At 50.1% G+C, this 20,340-nt stretch overlaps 1 protein-coding gene across 1 annotated transcript in view; it reads left to right on the forward strand.

Annotated features, from left to right (window-relative positions):
• Positions 1-16,300, forward strand: part of XPNPEP2 (X-prolyl aminopeptidase 2) — a 31,064-nt gene extending 14,764 nt beyond the window's left edge. Inside the window, exons 12-21 of the mRNA XM_050777457.1 lie at positions 1,438-1,547; positions 2,238-2,315; positions 3,434-3,505; positions 5,997-6,057; positions 7,316-7,385; positions 7,975-8,079; positions 8,806-8,865; positions 9,502-9,578; positions 14,370-14,459; positions 15,057-16,300. Coding sequence (XP_050633414.1) covers positions 1,438-1,547; positions 2,238-2,315; positions 3,434-3,505; positions 5,997-6,057; positions 7,316-7,385; positions 7,975-8,079; positions 8,806-8,865; positions 9,502-9,578; positions 14,370-14,459; positions 15,057-15,251 — 918 coding nt within the window. The 3' untranslated portion in view covers positions 15,252-16,300. The remainder of the gene's footprint in view (positions 1-1,437; positions 1,548-2,237; positions 2,316-3,433; positions 3,506-5,996; positions 6,058-7,315; positions 7,386-7,974; positions 8,080-8,805; positions 8,866-9,501; positions 9,579-14,369; positions 14,460-15,056) is intronic.
• Positions 16,301-20,340: the final 4,040 nt, after the last annotated feature.

The following is a 20,340-nucleotide window of genomic DNA, read 5'->3' on the forward strand; positions in this document are numbered from 1 at the left end:
CCAGAAGAGCCTGAAGAAAACCCTCAATGAAACAAAGAAGCAAGCTGGGTGTGGTGGCTCACGCCTGTAATCCCAGCACTTTGGGAGGCCAAAGTGAGAGGATTACTTGAGCTCAGGAGTCCAAGACCAGCCTGGCCAACATGGTGAAGCCCCGTCTCTACTAAAAACACAAAAATTAGCCGGGCATGGTGGCAGTCACCTGTAGTCCCAGCTACTCAGGAGGCTGAGGCATGAGAATCGCTTGAACCTGGGAAGTAGAGGTTGCAATGAGCTGAGATCATGCCACTGCACTCCAACCTGGGCGAGACTAGGTCAAAAAAAGAGAGAGAGAGAGAGAGAGAGAGAGAGAAGGAAGGAAGGAAGGAAGGAAGGAAGGAAGGAAGGAAGGAAGGAAGGAAGGAAGGAAGGAGAAAAAAGAAAAGAAAGAAAGAGAGAGAAAGAGAAAGAAAGAAAGAAAGAGAAAGAGAAAGAAAGAAAGAAAGAAAGAAAGAAAGAAAGAAAGAAAGAAAGAAAGAAAGAAAGAAAGAAAGAAAGAAAGAAAGAAAGAAAGAAAGAAAGAAAGAAAGAAAGAAAGAAAGAAAGAAAGAAAGGAGGGAAAGGGAAGGGAGGGGAGGGGAGGGGAAGGAATAAAGAAGCAGACACCAAATTATTCCCAGGCGCCCACATGTACCACATATCCTTGCCCCCAATATAGTACAGTGGTTTAGAGCACAGGCCCCGGAGCTAGGGTGCCTTGAGTTCAAACCCCAGTTCCACCCAATTCCTAACTGAGTGACCTTGGCCAAGTCATTTTACCTCTCTGGGCCTCAGTTACCCCATCTGTAAAATGAGGATCATAATAGTAATCTTACAGCATATGGTTGTGGTGAGAATTCAATGAATATGTATATTGCTCTGAGCACCATCTAGCACATTCTAAGTGTTAAATGTTAGCTGTAATGATTTCCTCACACTGGCAAGAGGATGGCTCAATTTTTAAAAAAGAATTCTTGTTAAAATTAAGATAAACCACCTCATTTAAAAAAAAAAAAACTTTATCTTATAGGAAATTTTAAAGACACACAAAGGTAGAGAAAATAGCATCATAATCTCCAGTGTCCCTTCACCCAGCTTCAACAATCCTTGACTCATGGCCATTCTTGTTTTGTCTATAAACCCCATGTTCATTACCACCACCACCACCCCCTCTGCTGCTGGATTCTTTTAAAAGTAAATCCTAGATAGCGTGTCATTTCTGCTGTCAACACAGAACTCTTTCAAAAACAGGAACACACTGTGATCACATATAAACACTAACAAGAATTCTTTGACATCAAATAGCCAGTGTTTTTAAAGCTCCACATCCTGGAGCAGCTATCTGATCTCCATCATCTTGGAGCCTGTGGCTGCAATCAGACCTCAGCCAGCTCCTCTGTTTCCCTGCTTCCCCAACTCCAGGTGCGGGACGCTGTGGCTGTGATCCGGTACTTGGTCTGGCTGGAGAAGAATGTGCCCAAAGGCACAGTGGACGAGTTCTCGGGGGCAGAGCTCGTGGACAAGTTCCGAGGGTGAAGAGCCACGGCCATCCTTTTTTGTGTTGCAGTGGGGGCAGGGAGGGGGAATTTGTCCCCTTACTTAACGGGAAGGAAGATCCTTCTCATATGCGGGCTGGGTGGGGGAGGGCTCTGTAGAACAAGGAGAGACAAGTTCTTGGTTGGTGGGGGAGTTGAGCAGGGGGCGTTGGATTACATTTCCCGCCCCGCTGAAAGCAGGACAACTTGAAGGGCCACAACTCAATAGCGTCCCCTAGTGTCTGCTTCAGGCATGGTCTGGCTCTCCTTGGGGGAGGCTGTGGCTCAGACCAGGTCAGCCCCTGGACCACTTGAGAATACCAGGTAGAGAGGAGGATTCCCGAAGGCATGCTTGGCCCAAGGCAGGGCCCGGATTGTAGGTTTGAGGTACAGGATGCTCTTCCAGGACTGGGGGAGTTTTCAGATACAAAGAGCTGGGTTTCTTCACTACTATCCGTAAAATGGAGGTGGAGAGGGAATAATTGGTGTCTACAGTGTGTCCTCTGATCTTCCTCTATAAATGACAGGTCAAGGCTTGGGGAGATGGAACCAGGAGGTGAGGGCTGGGAGAGCCAAATGGTGTCTGGTAGAGGCAGCCGTGACCTTCATTGGATTTTATTAGATATCCCAGGCCCAGCCCAGTCCAGGGGCCGATTCATTGACCATGCCTTGCCTTGTACTTTCCAGAGAAGAACAGTTCTCCTCTGGACCCAGTTTTGAAACCATCTCTGCTAGTGGTCTGAATGCTGCCCTGGCCCACTACAGGTACTTGAGGAAAATTAATTTTCTAGGGCCCTGTTGGGGGGATCCCATTGTGTGTATAGAGGAACAGGGTGAGGGGAGGGGGATGTTCTGGGAACTGAGTCCACATTGGAGGTCTGAGGCTCTTAGCCCTGTGGGGGCTGGGAGAGGAGCTCAGTGTGGAGTAGGGAGTTGCTGTATAATGAAAAGGCCTGAGCACTGGAGGCTAGGGGACCTGGAAGGGAGACACCATTGGATGCTTTTCCCTGGCTTCCCGTGTGTTGCTTATGTTAGCTAATGCTTAAAGCTCACGAGGTCACATGAAGAGAGGCCTGTTCACTCAGTCTGAACCAACCAAGGTGGGCCCAAGATGCAGGCTAGCCAGGTGTTTGGCCCTATAGAAAACAAAGCCCTGCAGGCCTGCCTGATGAAATGTGGGGGGCCAAGCTGACCAGCTGCCTCCGCCTGGCATGGGCACAGCAGGGAGAGGTCAGTGCCCTCCAAGGGAGTGCCTGATATGTCCCAGAATTCCCTCCCTGGTGTCCCCTGGTGTCTCCCACGCTTTTGGCTGCCTTGCCCCAGGCCCTCCTACCCACTCGGGCTAGAGTGTCGCGGTGGGTGCTCCTCCGCTTTACCACCTCTTGCTCTGCAGCCCCACCCTGGAGGAACCCTCCCTTCCTGTGCTCTGCTTCTTCTCGGGGCCCTCTGCTCTCAGAGGCAGCAGGAAGTTAGAGACAAAGGGCCGAAGGGAGCATCCAGGTAGAGGCCCAACTCTTCGCCGCTGTACCGCGCATCCTCGTGCAAGCCCCTTGGCCTCCATGGGCCTGCTTCTCCTTATGGAAAAGGAGACGGCTGGGCTGGGGGGTCTCTAGGGCTCTCCCAGCTCTCACATTCTGGACTTCACCCTCTCTCTCCTCCCGGGGTCCAGGGCCTGGCTCAGCCCGGTGCAAGATTAGCAGACCTGTGCTGAAGACAGCAGCAACGGAAGCTGAGTTCTCTTCCAGGGCCCATTGGGATAGAATGACTTCCCCCAGAGGGACTGGCCTGGAAGCCCAGACCCCAGAGGTCCTCCCACCAAGGGCCCCCATGTGATCCAGTGCAGGGTTAGGCTGCCCCTCTCAGCATTCTCTTCCCCTTCTCAGCCCGACCAAGGAGCTGAACCGCAAGCTGTCCTCAGATGAGATGTACCTGCTGGACTCTGGGGGGCAGTACTGGTATGTACCCCTCACCTCACCCTGGCCTAGATGTCTCTGCTCAGACCTCCTGAGCCTGCCAAGAGTCAGCCAAAGCTTTCCCTTCCTGAGCCATGGATTCTTCGTCTGAGAAAGGAGAGACCTGGAATGAGCCCCAAACATCCTTCCCATTTTCACACACAGGGTCCCTGCACAGTGGGAAATACACAGAGGCTGGAACAGTGGCAGGACCCAGGCAGCACCTCTGTGGGAATTAGGAAAAGACTTCCTTTGCTCAAGTAAAATGTTTACTGTTTTGTGTGGGTTGTTTGTTTGCTTGTTTGTTTGTTTTTTGACAGAGTCTCACTCTGTTGCCCAGGTTTGGAGTGCAGTGGCGCGATCTTGGCTCACTGCAACGTCTGCATCCTGGGTTCAAGCGATTCTTCTGCTTCAGCCTCCCAAGTAGCTGGGACTACAGGTGTTCACCACCATATGCCTGGATATATATATATATATATATATATATATATATATATATAGAGAGAGAGAGAGAGAGAGAGAGAGAGAGAGAGAGAGATATGGAGTTTCACCATGTTGACCAGGCTGGTCTCAAACTCCTGACCTCAGGTGATCCACCTGCCCTGCCCTCCCAAAGTGCTGTCCCAAAGTGCTGGGATTACAGACGTTAGCCACCATGCCAAGCCTCAAGTAAAATGTTTTCTAAGTCCACGTATTATTACACAGTCTGAGCAACTATATTCAATGTCCCTGCCTGGCTACACAAACACATACACCCTACTGTCACCCACTCGTGCACACCCTGGACAGCCCTGCACCACCAACATCATGCAGACTCCTCAGCCCCCTCTTCCCCATGGCACTGTTCAGGGTGGAGGTGGGGGCAGATGAGAGAAGCAACCCTTTCGATGGACTACCCTTGTACAGTGTACAACCTGAATGCTCAGACATGACAGCCATGTAGAATAGGCTAACCTGGCCAGGCATGGTGGCTCACACCTGTAATCCCAGCACTTTGGGAGACTGAGGCAGGCAGATCACCTGAGGTCAGGAGCTTGAGACCAGCCTGGGCAGCATGGTGAGACCCCATCTCTACTAAAAATACAAAAATTAGCCGGGTGTGGTGGAGCATGCTTCCCAAGGGAAGCTGAGGCAGGAGAATCACTTGAACCCGGGAGGCGGAGGTTGCACTGAGCCGCAATGGTGACACCGCACTCCAGTCTGAGCAACAGAGCAAGACTCTGTTAAAAAAAAAAAAAAAAAGGCTAACCCTATTCCTTCCAAACGTGTAACCAATCATTCACACCAGAGTTGAGCTGAACAGAGCTGACCTGAAAGATTTTCCCTTCTCATTAAGGAAGGAAGTAGACTGTGGGAAGCATGGGGTGGGGCAAAAGAAGGGCCGCGCTGAACTGATGGAGGAGCAAGGAGTAGTTTCAAATGGTTTCCCAGTCTCTATCCTGTGGAAATGGCGAATGTGCTAACAACAGAGGCTCTTTGCTTGTTCTTAGCACAGCTCTCGGGGATCTGGAGTAGCAGACGCTCAGCTTAGCAGCCTTTGCTGGTCAGGAGTTTGATGCTGGGTGTACTTGAGATGGCCAGTGAGCAAAGGGGAAGTGAATTTGTGGGGGCGTTGCTGGAATGAAGTGTGTTCAGAGTAGGGTGAGGCCGGGGAAATAGTCACCTCACTTCCTCTTCTTTCCTTCTGAAGAAGAAGGCCACCACACCCTATGACCCAAGGAGGAGCCCCAGGGCCCTGGGACCATTTCTCCCCTCTCCCTCACCAAGGCGTGATCACAGGGACCATCCTGTGGCAACTGCTGCAGCTGAGGGTTGAGAGTCAGACCTTGGGGCTGAGGCTTCACCTCAATGGAACTCAGCAAATCACTGGGTCAGATCTGTGTTTGCCATGGAGAGGACTGCGTGGAGAGGCAGTGCTTCCTCTAGGCCTGGCTTCACTGAGGTTCAGAGAGGGAAACAGTTGCATGGCCTCAATGGCCTCATCTGTGAAATGGGGATAATGAGGCCTCCTCTGCCATTCTTCCCGGGGAGCAGCAAAAGTGTCCTATAAATGGTCAATAACTATCTGAATATGAGACTGTTATGATAACATAATCTCTCTGGACTTCAGTTTCCCCAGCTGTAAAAAGGGGACAATCCCCTTTCTGCCTCCCAGGAAACCTGGAAGAAGCCTTGCTTTGAGAACCAGCCAGACCCAAGGAAACCCAGATCTACAAAACAGCCAAAATGATGCGATGGGGGAGGAGTGTGTAGGGCAGGGAATCACACTTGTCAGACAACTTAGTGGCTTTTAACTTGATAGCTTTGCAGAGGCCTTTCACACATAGGCACTGAAGAGGTGATTTTGATTATGGTAGCTGTCTTCTTCCTTTTGCCGTCCACACATCCCATCCCAGCCCTGCCACTTATGGAAAGCACACAGAAAGCACATGGCCCCAGTCACTAGCCCCAGGCATTTGGCAGAGCAGGACGTGTTGGTTTTCCTTCTCCACAGGGACGGGACCACAGACATCACCAGAACAGTCCACTGGGGCACCCCGTCTGCCTTCCAGAAGGTAAGCATGGGCCCAGATTTCCCCTCTCTCCCCTCCCTCAAGGGGGCACCCAAGCAATCAAGATCCCTTCCATTTCAGAGGCTAAAACTGAGGCACAGAGAGGTTACGTAGTTTGCCCAAGGTCATACATGGTGCCAGAAAACCCAGTGCTCCCTGCTGCTTCCCTGGGGATATTTCAGGCCACTGACAAGGCCTCAGCCCAAGCTGAGCCTCGTCCTATTCTGGTAAATCAGTACACAAATATTTTTTGGTTGCTGCCTGTGTCCCTGGCCCTATACTCAGCAGAAAGAAGAAAGAAAGGCATCCCAAGTGGAGGAAAACAGCACAAGTGAAGCCTCCACGGTGGAAAGGAGCCAGAGGTGTTCAGGCTGGCCAGCTGGGGCAGAGGCGAAGGCATTGTCTCTGTACACCAGAGGGCCCTGGGGGTGGAGCAGCGAGCTGCCGTCATGCTGCATGCAGCAGGCCAACTATGGGGCAGACATTGTGCTGGAAACACAGAGAGAGGAACAAAATGCTGTGCAGGCCTCCAGGAGCTCACAGTTTAGCGGCAGAGTCTGCTGCCTCTGGCTGTCCTGCACAAAGTGACAAGCCTATGCACTGTGTGTGGTGATGGGGATTTACCACATCGCCTCTGGAAGTGACCAGAAGAGGCCACTGTCAGCCCACCTCCCTCCCCTGACAGAGGAAGGCTAAGCTGCCAAGTCAGCAAACCTCAACCCTCATGAAAGGCCTTAAGAAAACTCAGCAGCCGTCACAACCACAGGAATGAGAGCACTAACCTTCCACGAAGCATGCGCACTGTTGGCAGCACCTTCTGTACATTAGTCTGCCCACCTCTCCCAACAACCTTAGGAGCTAGGTCCTGTTATCTTCCCATCGCAGATAAGGAAACTGAGGCACACAGCAGTTAAAGTCACCTGCCCAAGGTCTCAGAGTGAGTGGCTGAGTCAGGATTCAGCCCAGGGAGTCACAGCCTCGGCTCACCGTCACCAAGTGTCTCCTGTAGATATTGTAATGACCCTCATAAACCAGCCATAGAGAAGCACGTGATGGAGCCCCAGCTTTGGGAAGGCCCTCTTCAGTCTCTGCTGGCCATCTTCCAGAACCTGGGCAGCCACAGATGACGATGCAACTCCCCCCACCCTGCCCACACACACCCAGGCCTGGGCCCTGCACCATGTATCCATAGGCCAAGCAACTAGAAACTCCCCTGGCTCCTCCTCCCGTCCTCCACATCACCTCTTCCTCTCCCTATCAGGAGGCGTACACCCGTGTGCTGATAGGAAATATTGACTTGTCCAGGCTCATCTTTCCTGCTGCTACATCAGGTGGGTTTCAGAAACCAGGATGGACACAGCCTCAGGCCCTGATTTCACAGGACCAGGACTCAGACCATCACCCTGGGAGGCTGGTGGGGCAAGGATTTTGTCATCATCCCATCCCTTATGTAGGTGAGAAAATCCAGCCTAGAGAGAGAAAGTGACTTGCCCAACGTCACACAGAAGGTTAGCGGGAGACCCAGGCCTTGAACTCAAGTTTCTTAATCTAACACTGTTGCTCAGAGGTGAGAGACATCAGTGGGCCACAGCAGTTATGGGAGGATTCTTAGAGGAATTAGGTGTCAAAGTGCAAAGCCCTGACAGACAGGGAGAAATTATAGTAGAGGCATCAATCCAGGTAATGGATACAATGTACAGTAAGCTGGAGATAGTGATGGGCTGGTCTGGCGAGGGAACCACTAACTCCATCCATCAGCCCTTCTCCATCCCAACCCAACATCATTGCATCAGCGCATACTTAGCGGCCTCTCAGGGGCCCCTCTTCTTGGGCACCACTCTGATAGTGGAGCAGGAAGGGGCAAGGTGGACAGTCTTCGGTAAAGCCAGCTGACTGGGGTCAATCTCTCTTCCCTTCCAGGGCGAATGGTGGAGGCCTTTGCCCGCAGAGCCTTATGGGATGCTGGGCTCAATTATGGTCACGGGACAGGCCACGGCATTGGCAACTTCCTGTGTGTGCATGAGTGTAGGTGTCTCCTCAGCACTCCCCAGCCCCCCCCTTTTATTATACTCTCTATGAAGGTAGAACATTTCACAGGTATGGAAATGACAAAGACCCACAAAGATGCCGTGATCTAACCAAGGTTACCCAGCTCCACAGGGTAAGTGAGGAATGCCAGCAGCAGGCCAGTCCTGCTGGCTGCTTGGCATTCAAGAGGGCACCAGAAAGAGGGTCAAAGTCTAGTGGCTAACTTATATAGACCCCAGAGAAATAAAAGCCAGAGCCAGGTGCATGTGGTGACTCACACCCGTAGTCCCACTGCTTTGGGAGGTCAAGGTGGGAGGATCACTTGAGGCCAAGAGTTTGAGATCAGCCTGGGAAACACAGCAACACCCTGTCTCTACAAAAGAAATGTTTTAAGTATCCAAGTGTGGTGACGTGTGCCTGTAGTCCCGGCTACTCGGGAGGCTGAGGTGGGAGGATCCCAGGAGGTCAAGGCTGCAGTGAGCCATGATGGCGCCACTGCACTCCAGCCTGGGCAACACAGCAAGACCCCCTCAATACCTAAATAAATAATAAAAGCCAGAGCCAATCTGGTGTGTGCCAGGCCCAGGCAGACAATGATGTAATGGACCTGTGCTCGTAGAGATGCTCCGGGATCCTCACTTACCTGCTCTTCCTTGGAAGCTGCTCACTTCCAAGCTGGTGAGTATACGATAACTAATACCATCTTTATGTCTTCCTTTCTAGGGCCAGTGGGATTCCAGTCCAACAACATCGCCATGGCCAAGGGCATGTTCACTTCCATTGGTATGGCCCTCAGGCCCCTCTACCTCACCACCCCATCCCAGAGCAGGGCTAGCCCAGAACTGCAGGCTAGGGTATACCAGCCTTCAGAGGAGCACAGCAGGCACTAGTACAGCTCGGGACTCATCTCCCCATTCCCACCCCTACACCCAGCCCCAAATGACTTGTCCCACCCTAACCCCAGCTCCGCTCAGCCCAGACCCTCTTTTTGCCCTTGGGAGTTGGTTCCCAGCTATATATTCAGACGAGATCAGGCGCGTTGAGGGTGGTATGGCCGTAGACCCAGTGGTATATCCAGACTCTGGAGTTGCCAAATGCTGGAGTAACAGGACAGTGGCATCCAGAGAGATGGTAGTACCTTCAGGACCCAAGTGGGTTTTTAGGTCTTCCCTGCTGGGCTACAGGGAAGAGAGGGTGAGTCACAGATGCCGCTGTGGGGGATCTGAGGCCTGACAGGGATGAGTTGCCTCTGCTTAGCCAAGCATCTAACCAGTTGTGGGGCTACCAGAATCAACAGCCAGGGAACAGCCAGGGGACAGCCAGGCAGCCAGTCCCTCCAGCCACTCATCAGTAGGTACAGGAAGCCTGGGCTTAGACCCTCTCCCGGCTTAATGCCACCAGCATCTCTGTGTCTCCCAGAACCTGGTTACTATAAGGATGGAGAATTTGGGATCCGTCTCGAAGACGTGGCTCTCGTGGTAGAAGCAAAGACCAAGGTAAACTGCCACCAGGATGGGCTGGAGGTGTGGGCAGCACGTTAGTGACTTTGGGCTGCATGGGAGGAAAGGTTTGGGAAGGAAGATCAAAGGAGAAGGACATTTAGTGTGCAGGCATGAATTTATTTGGAGTCTTCCTTAGGAATTCCATAAGTCAGACTTTTCAAACTCACTTGCACATTTGAATCACCCAGAGAGCTTTCTCATGTTTTAAATGCCCATGCCCAGGCCCCACTCCATACCAAGTGAATCATTATCCCTGCCCTATATCATTGGTTCTCAATGCACATAATAATCGCCAGGGGAACTTGTTAGAAATAAAGATTCTATATAATAGCAGCCAACAAGATAAAATACCTAGATGTAAACTTAAAAAGGCTTACATGGAGAAACTCTCTACTAAGGGACATAAAAAAGATTTAAGTAAATGGTGCTCTCTGGAGAGAAGCCTCAATATTATGAAGATATCATTTATCTCTAAATTAATCTATAAATTCAACACAACCTCAATTCCAATGCTAACTGGATATTTTTGTAACTTCACAAAATGATAGTAAAGTTTATTTGTAAAAATAAACATGCAAAGATAGCTAGGAAAATTCTGAAAAAGAAGAGCAGGGCCAGGTGCAGTGTCTCATGCCTATAATCCCAGCACTCTGGGAGGCCAAGGCAGGAGGATTGCTTGAGCTCAGGAGTTTGAGACCAGCCTGGGCAACATGGCAAGACCCCATCTCTACGAAAAATACAAAAAAAAAAAATTAGCTGGGTGTGGTGTCATGTACCCGTAGACCCAGCTACTCAGGAGGCTGAGGTGGGAGGATCATCTGAGCCTAGGGAGGTTGAAGCTGCAGTGAGCCGTGATTACGCCACTGCACTCTAGCCTCGGTGACAGAGCAAAACCCCATCTAAAAAAATGCAATAAGAAAAGCCAGCTCTCTCAAATTTGAACACAAACTACCACAACTAAAATAGTATGACACTGGAGATGAAATAGACAGCTCTAACAATGAAACAGAACAATTAGTCCAGAAATAAACCCTCTTATTTCCATAAACAACATGGGAATTTAGTTTACAAGAAAGCTGATTTTGCAAAACAGTAAGAAAAAAATGATTATTCAGCAAATGGACAGGGGGAACAAACGGCTAATCATTTGGGGGGATTAAACTGAATAACCTCCAAAATAAAATTCCAGATGGACCAAAGTTTTAAGGTAAGCAATGAGACCACAAAAGATGTAGAGGAAAACCTCTATCAACTCATTTATAATCTCAGGGTGGAAAAGAGTCTTTCTGTGCAAGACCAGAAGCCATGAAGGAAAAGATTAATAACTCTGACTAAATAGAAAATGGAAACAATGTTTATGGAAACAATGCCATAAACAAAGCCAAGAGATGTGTGACAAATATCTCTTGGCTTTGTTTATGGCATTGTGAGAGGGTGAATTTTCTTATTTTACCATGAGCTCTTACAAATCCATAAGACAAAAATAGGCAAAACAGGAAAAAATAGGGCAAAGGACATGAAAAGGCAATTCACTAAAATTAACACCAAATGGTCCACATACATGTGGAAAGATGCTCAAGTTCATTCTTAAAGAAATACAAGGCTAGGCGCAGTGGCTCACACCTGTAATCCCAACACTTTGGAAGGCCGAGGCAGGTGGATCACCTGAGGTCAGGAGTTCCAGACCAGCCTGACCAACATGGAGAAACCCCATCTCTACTAAAAATACAAAATTAGCTGGGTGCGGTGGCGCATGCCTGTAGTCCCAGCTACTCGGGGGGCTGAGGCAGGAGAATCACTTGAACCCAGGAGGTGGAGGTTGTGGTGAGCCAAGATCATGCCATTGTACTCCAGCCTGGGCAACAAGAGCAAAACCCTGTCTCAAAACAAACAAACAAAAAAATAGAAATCAGGGCTAGGCACCTGTAATCCCAACACTTTGGGAGGCAAAAGTGAGCAGATTACTTGAGGTCAGGAGTTCCAGACCAGCCTGGCCAACATGGTGAAACCCCATTTCTACTAAAAAATACAAAAATTAGCCACGCATGGTAGTGCGTGCCTGTAATCTCAGCTACTCAGGAGGCTGAGACAAGAGAATCGCTTGAACCCGGGAGGTGGAGGTTGCAGTGAGCCGAGATCGCACCACTGCCCTCCAGCCTGGCTGGCAGAGCGAGACTCTGTCTCTAAAAAAAGAAGAAGAAAAAGAAAAAAGGAAAGAAAGAAAAGAGAAGGGGAAAAAAGTATCTTTCTTGCTCAGTTTCCTTCCTGAGAACATTTCAGGCACACACAGCATATGTATCTATCTATGTATATATTTTGAAAATTCACACAAAATGAATTCTACCATACATACTTTTCTGCATCTTCCTTTCCTGCCCAGCTGCCCCTTACTTAATAGTAAACCTAGAAGAGTGCTCTACAATAGCGCAGGGAGACCTACCTCATTCTTTTTAAGGGTTGTGGAAGAGCCACAACAACAGTATGTGGCTGTCCCATGGTTTATTTAACCAGCCGTGGGTATTGAGGCTGTTTCCAAATTTTTACTATATTTACCATCAACGCTACAAATCAACATCACTGTATAAACATCTTGGTGAGCTTTTGGGACTATATCCAGAAGGTACATATCTGGCGTCGGGATTTCAGAGACAAAAAGTACAAGCATTTTTAATAGGTAATTTGATAGATATTGTCAAACTGCCCTCCAGAAAGGTTGCACCGGTTGTACTTTCTCCAACAGTGTGTGAGAGTGCCCATTTCCTCACATACTCACTAGCACTGAGAATCACCAAAGTCACTAATTTTTGCCAATCTGATAGGCGAAACATGGTATACTATTGTTGTTTTGATTTGTATTTCTTTTCTTTTTTTTATGGAGTCTCCCTCTCCCAGGCTGGAGTGCAGTGGCGAGATCTTGGCTCACCACAACCTCTGCCTCCCGGGTTCAAGTGATTCTCTTGCCTCAGCCTCTCGAGTAGCTGGGATTACAGGCACGCACCACCATGACCGGCTAAATTTTGTATTTTTATTAGAAATGGGGTTTCACCATGTTGGCCACGCTGGTCTTAAACTCCCGACCTCCGGTGATCCACCAGCCTCGGCCTCCCAAAGTGTTGGGATTACAGGCGTAAGCCACCATGCCCGGCCTTATATTTCTTTAAGGATGGACTTGAGCATCTTTCCACATGTATGTGGACCATTTGGTGTTAATTTTAGTGAATTGCCTTTTCATGTCCTTTGCCCTATTTTTTCCTGTTTTGCCTATTTTTGTCTTATGGATTTGTAAAAGCTCATGGTAAATAAGAAAATTCACCATCTCTCTGTGATATGTGCTATATTTGTCACACATCTCTTGGCTTTGTTTATGGCATTGTTTCCATAAACATTGTTTCCATTTTCTATTTAGTTTAGTCAGAGTTATTAATGTTTTCCTTCATGGCTTCTGGTCTTGCACAGAAAGATTCTTTTCCACCCTGAGATTATAAATGAGTTGATAGAGGTTCTCCTCTACATCTTTTGTGGTCTCAGCCTCCCGAGTAGCTGGGACTACAGGCACCCACCACCATGCCCTACTAATTTTTGTATTTTTAGTAGAGACGGGGTTTCACCATGTTGGTCATGCTGATCTTGAACTCCTGACCTCAAATGATCCACCCACCTCGGCCTCCCAAAGTGCTGGGATTATAGGCGTGAGCCATCCATCGCACCCAACCTCTTTTATTTTTAGAGACAGGGTCTCACTCTGTTGCCCAGGCCGGAGTGCAGTGGCACAATCACAGCTCACTGCAGCCTCGACCTCCTGGGCTCAGGTGATCCTCCCACCCTTCCACCTCAGCCTCCCAAATAAGTAGGACTATAGATGGACACCACCATGCTCAGCTAACTTTTGTATTTTTTTGTAGAAACTGGTGTATTAGTCTGTTCTCACACTGCTATAAAGATACTACCCAAGACTGGGTAATTTTTAAAGGAAAGAGGTTTAATTGACTCACAGTTCCACATGGCTGGGGAGGCCTCAAGAAACTTACAATCATGGCAAAAGGCGAAGGGGAAGCAAGGATCTTGACATGGTGGCAGGAAAGAGAGAACTAGCAAGAGCAGGGAAAACTGTCTTATAAAACCATCAGATCAGCCGGGCATGGTGGGTCATGCCTGGAATCCCAGCATTTTGGGAAGCTGAGGTGAGTGGTTCACCTAAGCTTAGGAGTTCAAGACCAGTCTGGCCAACATGGTGAAACTGCATCTCCACAAAAAATACAAAAATTATCTGGGTGTGGTGGTGCCCATCAATAATCCCAGCTACTTGGGAGGCTTAGGTAGAAGGATCACCTGAGCCCAGGAGGTAGAGGCTGCAGGGGGCTGTGATCGCGTCACTGCACTGCAGCCTGGGTAACAGAGGGAGATCCTATCTCAAAAAAATAAAATAAAATAATTGAAATTTAGATTTCTGGGCCCTGCCCTAAGGATTCTGCCTCCAGTAGGTTTGGGAGGTGGGCCCTGAAATCTGCATATTTATCATGCTCCCTAAGTGCTGTTGATGTGCATACTTCAAGTCTAAATTTCCAGAATCAGGAGGGAAGCACCAAAGGTGAAGCACTAAGTGGCAGACAAGGGGGCTGGCGAAGAGAAGGGACTCTAGAAGGCTCAGATCTACCCAGAGTGTCCAGGGTTGATGAAGCCCAGCTCCCTGTGTCCTCTGGGTGGAGTGCTCCCTCCTTCCCTTCAGCCCAGCTCCTCCTCCTCCCTCACTGTCCTGCTTACCTGCCTTCTCTTGTGGACTCCCAGTACCCAGGGAGCTACCTGACCTTTGAAGTGGTATCATTTGTGCCCTATGACCGGAACCTCATCGATGTCAGCCTGCTGTCTCCCGAGCATGTGAGTGCCCCTCAGCATTGCCTTCTCCCTGATCCTGGGCCTTTCCTGCCTCTGCTACCTGCCACCACATCCTCTGTCCCTTCACCTCCCCCAGGAGGGTCCACACTGGTGGCACCTGCAGACACACACTAGGGCATTCCTCCCCAGCTCATCAGAGACCCCAGAGCTTCTAGAACTTTCCAGTCAGACCAGCCTGCCCAACCCCAGGTAGTGAATAACTGGAGGGGTCTGAGACTGGGCCTCTGAGCTCAGCCACTACAAGGCCTGGAACTATAAGTGATCCCTTCCATTCTTTCGCCTCAGTCTCCTATTTTGTAAGCGGAGGATAAGAATGCCTGCCCAGCTTACTCCCATTACCAGGCCTGAAATCTACCCACCCCACCGCCCATGAACATCACCATGACATGAAACAGCCACCGAGGGAACTGCCTCTGGAAAGCCCCAGAGAATTCCTGAGTCCTGATGATGGTGGGGGACCTGTGGCAATCTGGACCACGGTGACAGCTGGAGTACCACAGCAGGGGATTGGGTGTCACCAAGACTTCACCTCTTGGCAGCTTGGCTTGGAGAGGCTCTCACCCCTTCTATCCTTCGCAGCTCCAGTACCTGAATCACTACTACCAGACCATCCGGGAGAAGGTGGGTCCAGAGCTGCAGAGGCGCCAGCTGCTGGAAGAGTTCAAGTGGCTTCAACAGCACACAGAGCCCCTGGCTGCCAGGGCCCCGGACACCGCCTCCTGGGCCTCTGTGTTAGTGGTCTCCACTCTTGCCATCCTCAGCTGGAGTGTCTAGAGGCTCCAGACTACCCTGGTAACCCTCCATCTAGATGGGGGGCTCCCTTGCTTAGATGCCCTCACCCTGCACCGAACATACCCCAAGGGTCCCTGCTGGCCCATCACCTGGAAACCTTTGCATTCATCCTCCTTCTCCAAGACCAGGCCCCAGGAACACGGGGCTTCTTGGCCCCAGACGACACCTCCCTGCACCCTGGGGTTGTATACTGCACCCTGGGCTCCTAACCCCAGGCCCCGAGATAGGAGAGCCAGCTGGTCTCTTCTCTCCTGTGATCTCAGTAGGCCTAACCTATAACCTAACACAGATTGCTACAGCTGCTCCCCTCCCGCCAAACAAAACCCCAAGAGAGCAATGCCCCTACCACCCCAGGGTGCCATGGTCCCAGGAGAGTCCAAACCTATCACCACCTGTTGGGTATAGCCAGAGCTTTTCCCACCCAGTCAGGGCATGAAACAGCAACCCCCCACATGTGAACCCATCATTCCTAAACCCTGGGTGGGCTCTATGCCAAGTAACAGCAGAGGGAGTTAAGCCACAGGAATTTGGCTGTGGAGTAGGAGGGAATGCGGTGAGGCACTCTGGAATATGACCCTACCAGAGTTTGGAAAACAAACTTGGGCAGCCGGAGCGCGTCACTATTCTAGACTTCCCTGGCATTCAAGGAGCCCTTTGAACTTTCCAAAGTGCAGCCACAGCTACAATGCTGTTAAATCCTCCCACATTCTTGGATGCCCCTTCACCTTGTGTGGACAGTATCTGGTTTCTCCATTTTACGGACAGGAAAACTGAGCTTCAGACAGGGGATAGGTTTTGCCCAAGGACACATACATTTGGTTGAGAGCTGATGGGGCCGGATGAACTGGCACTCCAGCTCTTTCACCCTTCAGCATCATGCAGAGTCCCTGAGCCCACCTCCCGGCCCTCTCCTCATTCTCTGAACCCACTGTGGTGAGAAGAATTTGCTCCGGCCAAATTGGCCGTTAGCCACCTGGGTCCACATCCTGCTAAGACGTTTAAAACAGTCTAACAAAGACACTTGCCTCTGGGTTTTGCATTGTGTCTGCTGTGTTGCCAGAGACTGCTGTCACCTGTGGCTTTTGTGGTGGGGGAGGAAGAAGAGAGGGTACGGTGGGGGTGGGGACATGAGGCTCCTAGAAGCTCAGCGGGGGAGCACGTGGGCTTGAGAGTGTGTGTGGGGGCATGCATGTGAGTATGTGTGCGCATGTGCACAGATGCACGTGCACACCACACCCAATCAGCCAACCTCCAGCCTGTGCTAAAAAGGTATTGTAACCTTGTGGAGGGGAGAGAAAGGAGCCCTACACTGGTAAACTTGTCAAATGTTGTCCAGAAAAGTTGGGGCTAGCACCTTTGCCAAGCAGCGCCCAGTTGGTGGAAGGAAAGACCCAAGGTTCTGGGTGCAGGGTGCCAGGCAAAGGCACCAGGCAGAAAAGTCTCCTGGCCTGGAACCATCAGGCCTAGTCTGCTGAGGGTGAGGGTGACCTGTGATGGTTACCATCACCAATGCTTGCATCCAGAGGCCCCAGCCCTGACCAAGCCTTACTGAGTACCCAAAGATGAGCCTCTGTTTGCTAAGTCATTTGCTCCCTCACCTGCTAACCCCACACAGACAGGGACTACTAATAGAATTAAAGTCATCATCACCTTCATCATCATCACCATCATCATGATCATGGCTACCATTTACTGAGTGTTTATGTGCCACCATGCAAGAAGCTTTCCATGCATCTTCTCATTTAATCCTCACAACCTCTGAGAAGGGCCTTTACTTATTCCCATTTTACAAGTGAGGGAACTCAGTGAGGCCCATAGAGAGTGGCTCTAAGTCACTTTTTTCATTAGGTAAATGAAAAAAGCCAGATTTAAACCAGTCAGAGGACTCTAGAATCCACTCTCAAGAAAGGGCGAGTCCTGGCCAGGTGTGGTGGCTCACTCCTGTAATCACAGCACTTTGGGAGGCTGAAATGGGAGGATCACATGAGGCCAGGATTTCGAGAGCAGCCTGGGCAACACGGCGAAACCCCGTCTCTACTAAAAATACAAAAATTAGCTGGGCGTGGTGGCACACACCTATAGTCCGAGGTGCTCGGGAGGCTGATGCAGGAGAATCGTTTGAACGCAGGAGGCGGAGGTTGCAGTGAACTGAGATCGTGCCTCTGCACTCCAGCCTGCGCAACAGAGCAAGACTCCGTCTCAAAAAATAATAATAATAATAAAATAAAGGGCGAGTGGTATGGCTTTCATCATTTTACTGATGGGAAAACTGAGGCTCAAGCAGGATCACACCGCTGGTGAGAAGCAGATCCACACCATAATGCCTCCCCAGACCCTGCCAGACCTTTCCCTTTGTACGCTGACACTTGCTCCTGGGGTTCTGGCAGGTCATGGGTGGCAAGACCAGGCACCTGACCAACACCCTCACACAGGCCTTTTGGCCCGAGGCAGCCCATGTGCTTTTTTCCTCAGTGCGAGACCCAGGACTCCACCTCATCTCTGATTCCCCTTAACTGCCCCTTCCAGCTTACCATTCTGGAAGGAAGAACCCAGCCCTGGAACATGGCTGGAACGAGGGCTCACAGTCACCCCAGCTCCTCCCTCCCCTGGGACCCAGATGGCCAGCCTTGACCATTCTTGCTTTAAGGGGTTAACTCTAGGTCAGGCAGGAAAACATTCAGGGCACATACACCAGGGCTGATACACAGGGACTCTTGTGACATCGTTAGGAATGAAAGATCATTAGGAACTGTCCCCTTGGGCTCTAGTACTTTGTTTTAATGTTGGAGGATGGGGCTTAGCAAACCTCTCCTCGCCTGCTGATTGCCTGGGGAGTGGGCCATGTGGAAAAGCCCCTTTTCCTAGGAGTTAAGATTCTGGGATTTGAGTCCCACTTGTGCCAGCTGTGTGGCCTTGGGCAAGTCACTTCTCTCTGGTCTTCAGTTATCCCTTCTGGAATCTCCCATACTGCCTTCTTGGTGAGGTTACAGTGAGAAGCTCATGAGACCCGGATGTGGCAGCACTCTAAACCAGGAAGCCACACAGACAAGAAATGATATTGCTGTTATTTGCCCAGCACGAGTTCAACTCAGCTTCAACTTTGCAGGTAGGTAAGAAAAAGGTCTGGGATCCAAGTTTTATATATAAATAGTCGAAACTAGAAAGGCTCTGGAGCAAACATCTAGTTTATGTTTCTCCAACTATGCTCCCAGGAGCCTGAGATGCCTCAGAAACACCACAGGGACTGTCGAGGAAAACAGCTGCTGCACGAAGTAGCCCTGATGGGCTTCCCATAAAATTGTACTTGAAGTAGTTGCAGGGCCAGCTTCACGGATGTAGGACCTGTGCATTCCCTCTTTGTGCTTAGAAGGGCCCCATGCTTGGTTTAATGCTCGCCTGTCAGTGTCTCAAAATTCTCGATAATTTTAAGCAAGGGGCACCGGGCATTTTCATTTTGCACAAGGCCCCCAAAATTCCAGAGCCAATCCTGAATAGGAGCTCCATGACCAAACACACACACACACACACACACACACACACACACACACACACACACACACACACAACCCTGGTGCAGTCCTTTCAGTGTACAGATGGGGAAACTTCAACAGCAACCCAGGAAGAGGAAGGGACTTGCCCAAGGTCACACAGTCCGTTGGGGCCAGAGCAAGGACTAAATCGCAGCATACTGACTCAGCTCTTCAATGGCTCCGCTCTTGCTTTCAGTATGTGCTTCTGTCACTCCCTTACTGCCTCTAATGACCCACTGAGACCCAAGGAGACCTGTTGGAGGTCACACAGCTATGACAACAATGGTGATGGCAGTGTTGAGCTACGTTCCTTCAAGCTTCAAATCCGAATAGAAAAGTGCATAGGTAAGATGATAGGTAGATACGTACATACACAAATCGTCCTTTTGTTTTTTTGTTTTTTATTTTTAGAGAGAGGGTCTTGCTCTGTCACCCAAGCTGGAGTGCAATGGCGCCATCATAGCTCACTATTAACCTTGAACTCCTGGGCTCAAGCGCTCCTCCCACCTCAGTCTCCTGAGTAGCTAGGACTACAGGCATGCACCACCATGCCCGATTAATTTTTTTTTTTAATTTTTATTTTGTAGATATGGTGTCTCTCTATGTTGCCTAGGCTGGTCTCAAATTTCTGGCCTCAAGCGATCCTCCCACCTTGGCCTCCCAAAGTGCTGGGATTACAGGTGTGAATCACTTAACAGTTCATTTTTTTAAATAACTAAGTCAACCTTTGCTCGTTTGCCAGTCAACTGGTTCCAGCTGTGTGTGAGTTGGGCCCTCAGAAGGGGCTGGGCTGGCTACTCTTCAGCCAGCTAAACCACGTCAGCAGTGAATTTTACCAACTCACTGGCTGCTTCCTCAAATCAGTGGTTGGGCACTCTTGGCACCAAAAAAAAAAAAAAAAAAAAAGAAATGTGAAAGATTCAGTAGCAATCGTTTCCTCCTTGTCCGTTCCTGCCCCTCATGGCTCGTCACAGCCAGGATGGGGAGGTGCTCCCCAAACCCCTACCCAGCTAGCCTTTGCCCAGAGGCCGGCCCATCTCTTCACTTCCTTGTTTCTTTGTGAAACAGGAACTGAGCAAGCAGCTTAAGTCGGGTAGGATGGGTGGTTGAGAAAGCCCCAGTGGTCCGTGGCAAGGCCACGAAGCTGAAAAGCTGGTTTCTCTCCCAGCGGGTTCCAGGCAGCTTCAGGCCCTCTTGTTTGTCACACCTCTTTTGTTCTAGAACAACTTGGGCTGAGGGATGTGCCCTTGACAAGGTGGAGACATAGGATATGGGCCACAGGGTCATTTGGCAGAGATTCGGATGTGGACCACAAGAGACATAGAAGCAGGTGCCAGGCCGGGCGCGGTGGCTCACGCCTATAATCCCAGCTCTTTAGGAGGCCGAGGAGGGTGGATCACCTGAGGTCAGGGGTTCAAGACCAGCTTGGTCTGGCAACATGGTCGGCAACATGGTGAAACCCTGTCTCTACTAAAAATACAAAAACTAGCTGGGCGTGGTGGCAGGCGCCTGTAATCCCAGCTACTTGGGAGGCTGAGACA

This window comes from Macaca thibetana, chromosome X (assembly GCF_024542745.1).
Source record: "Macaca thibetana thibetana isolate TM-01 chromosome X, ASM2454274v1, whole genome shotgun sequence".
Taxonomy (NCBI): domain Eukaryota; kingdom Metazoa; phylum Chordata; class Mammalia; order Primates; family Cercopithecidae; genus Macaca; species Macaca thibetana.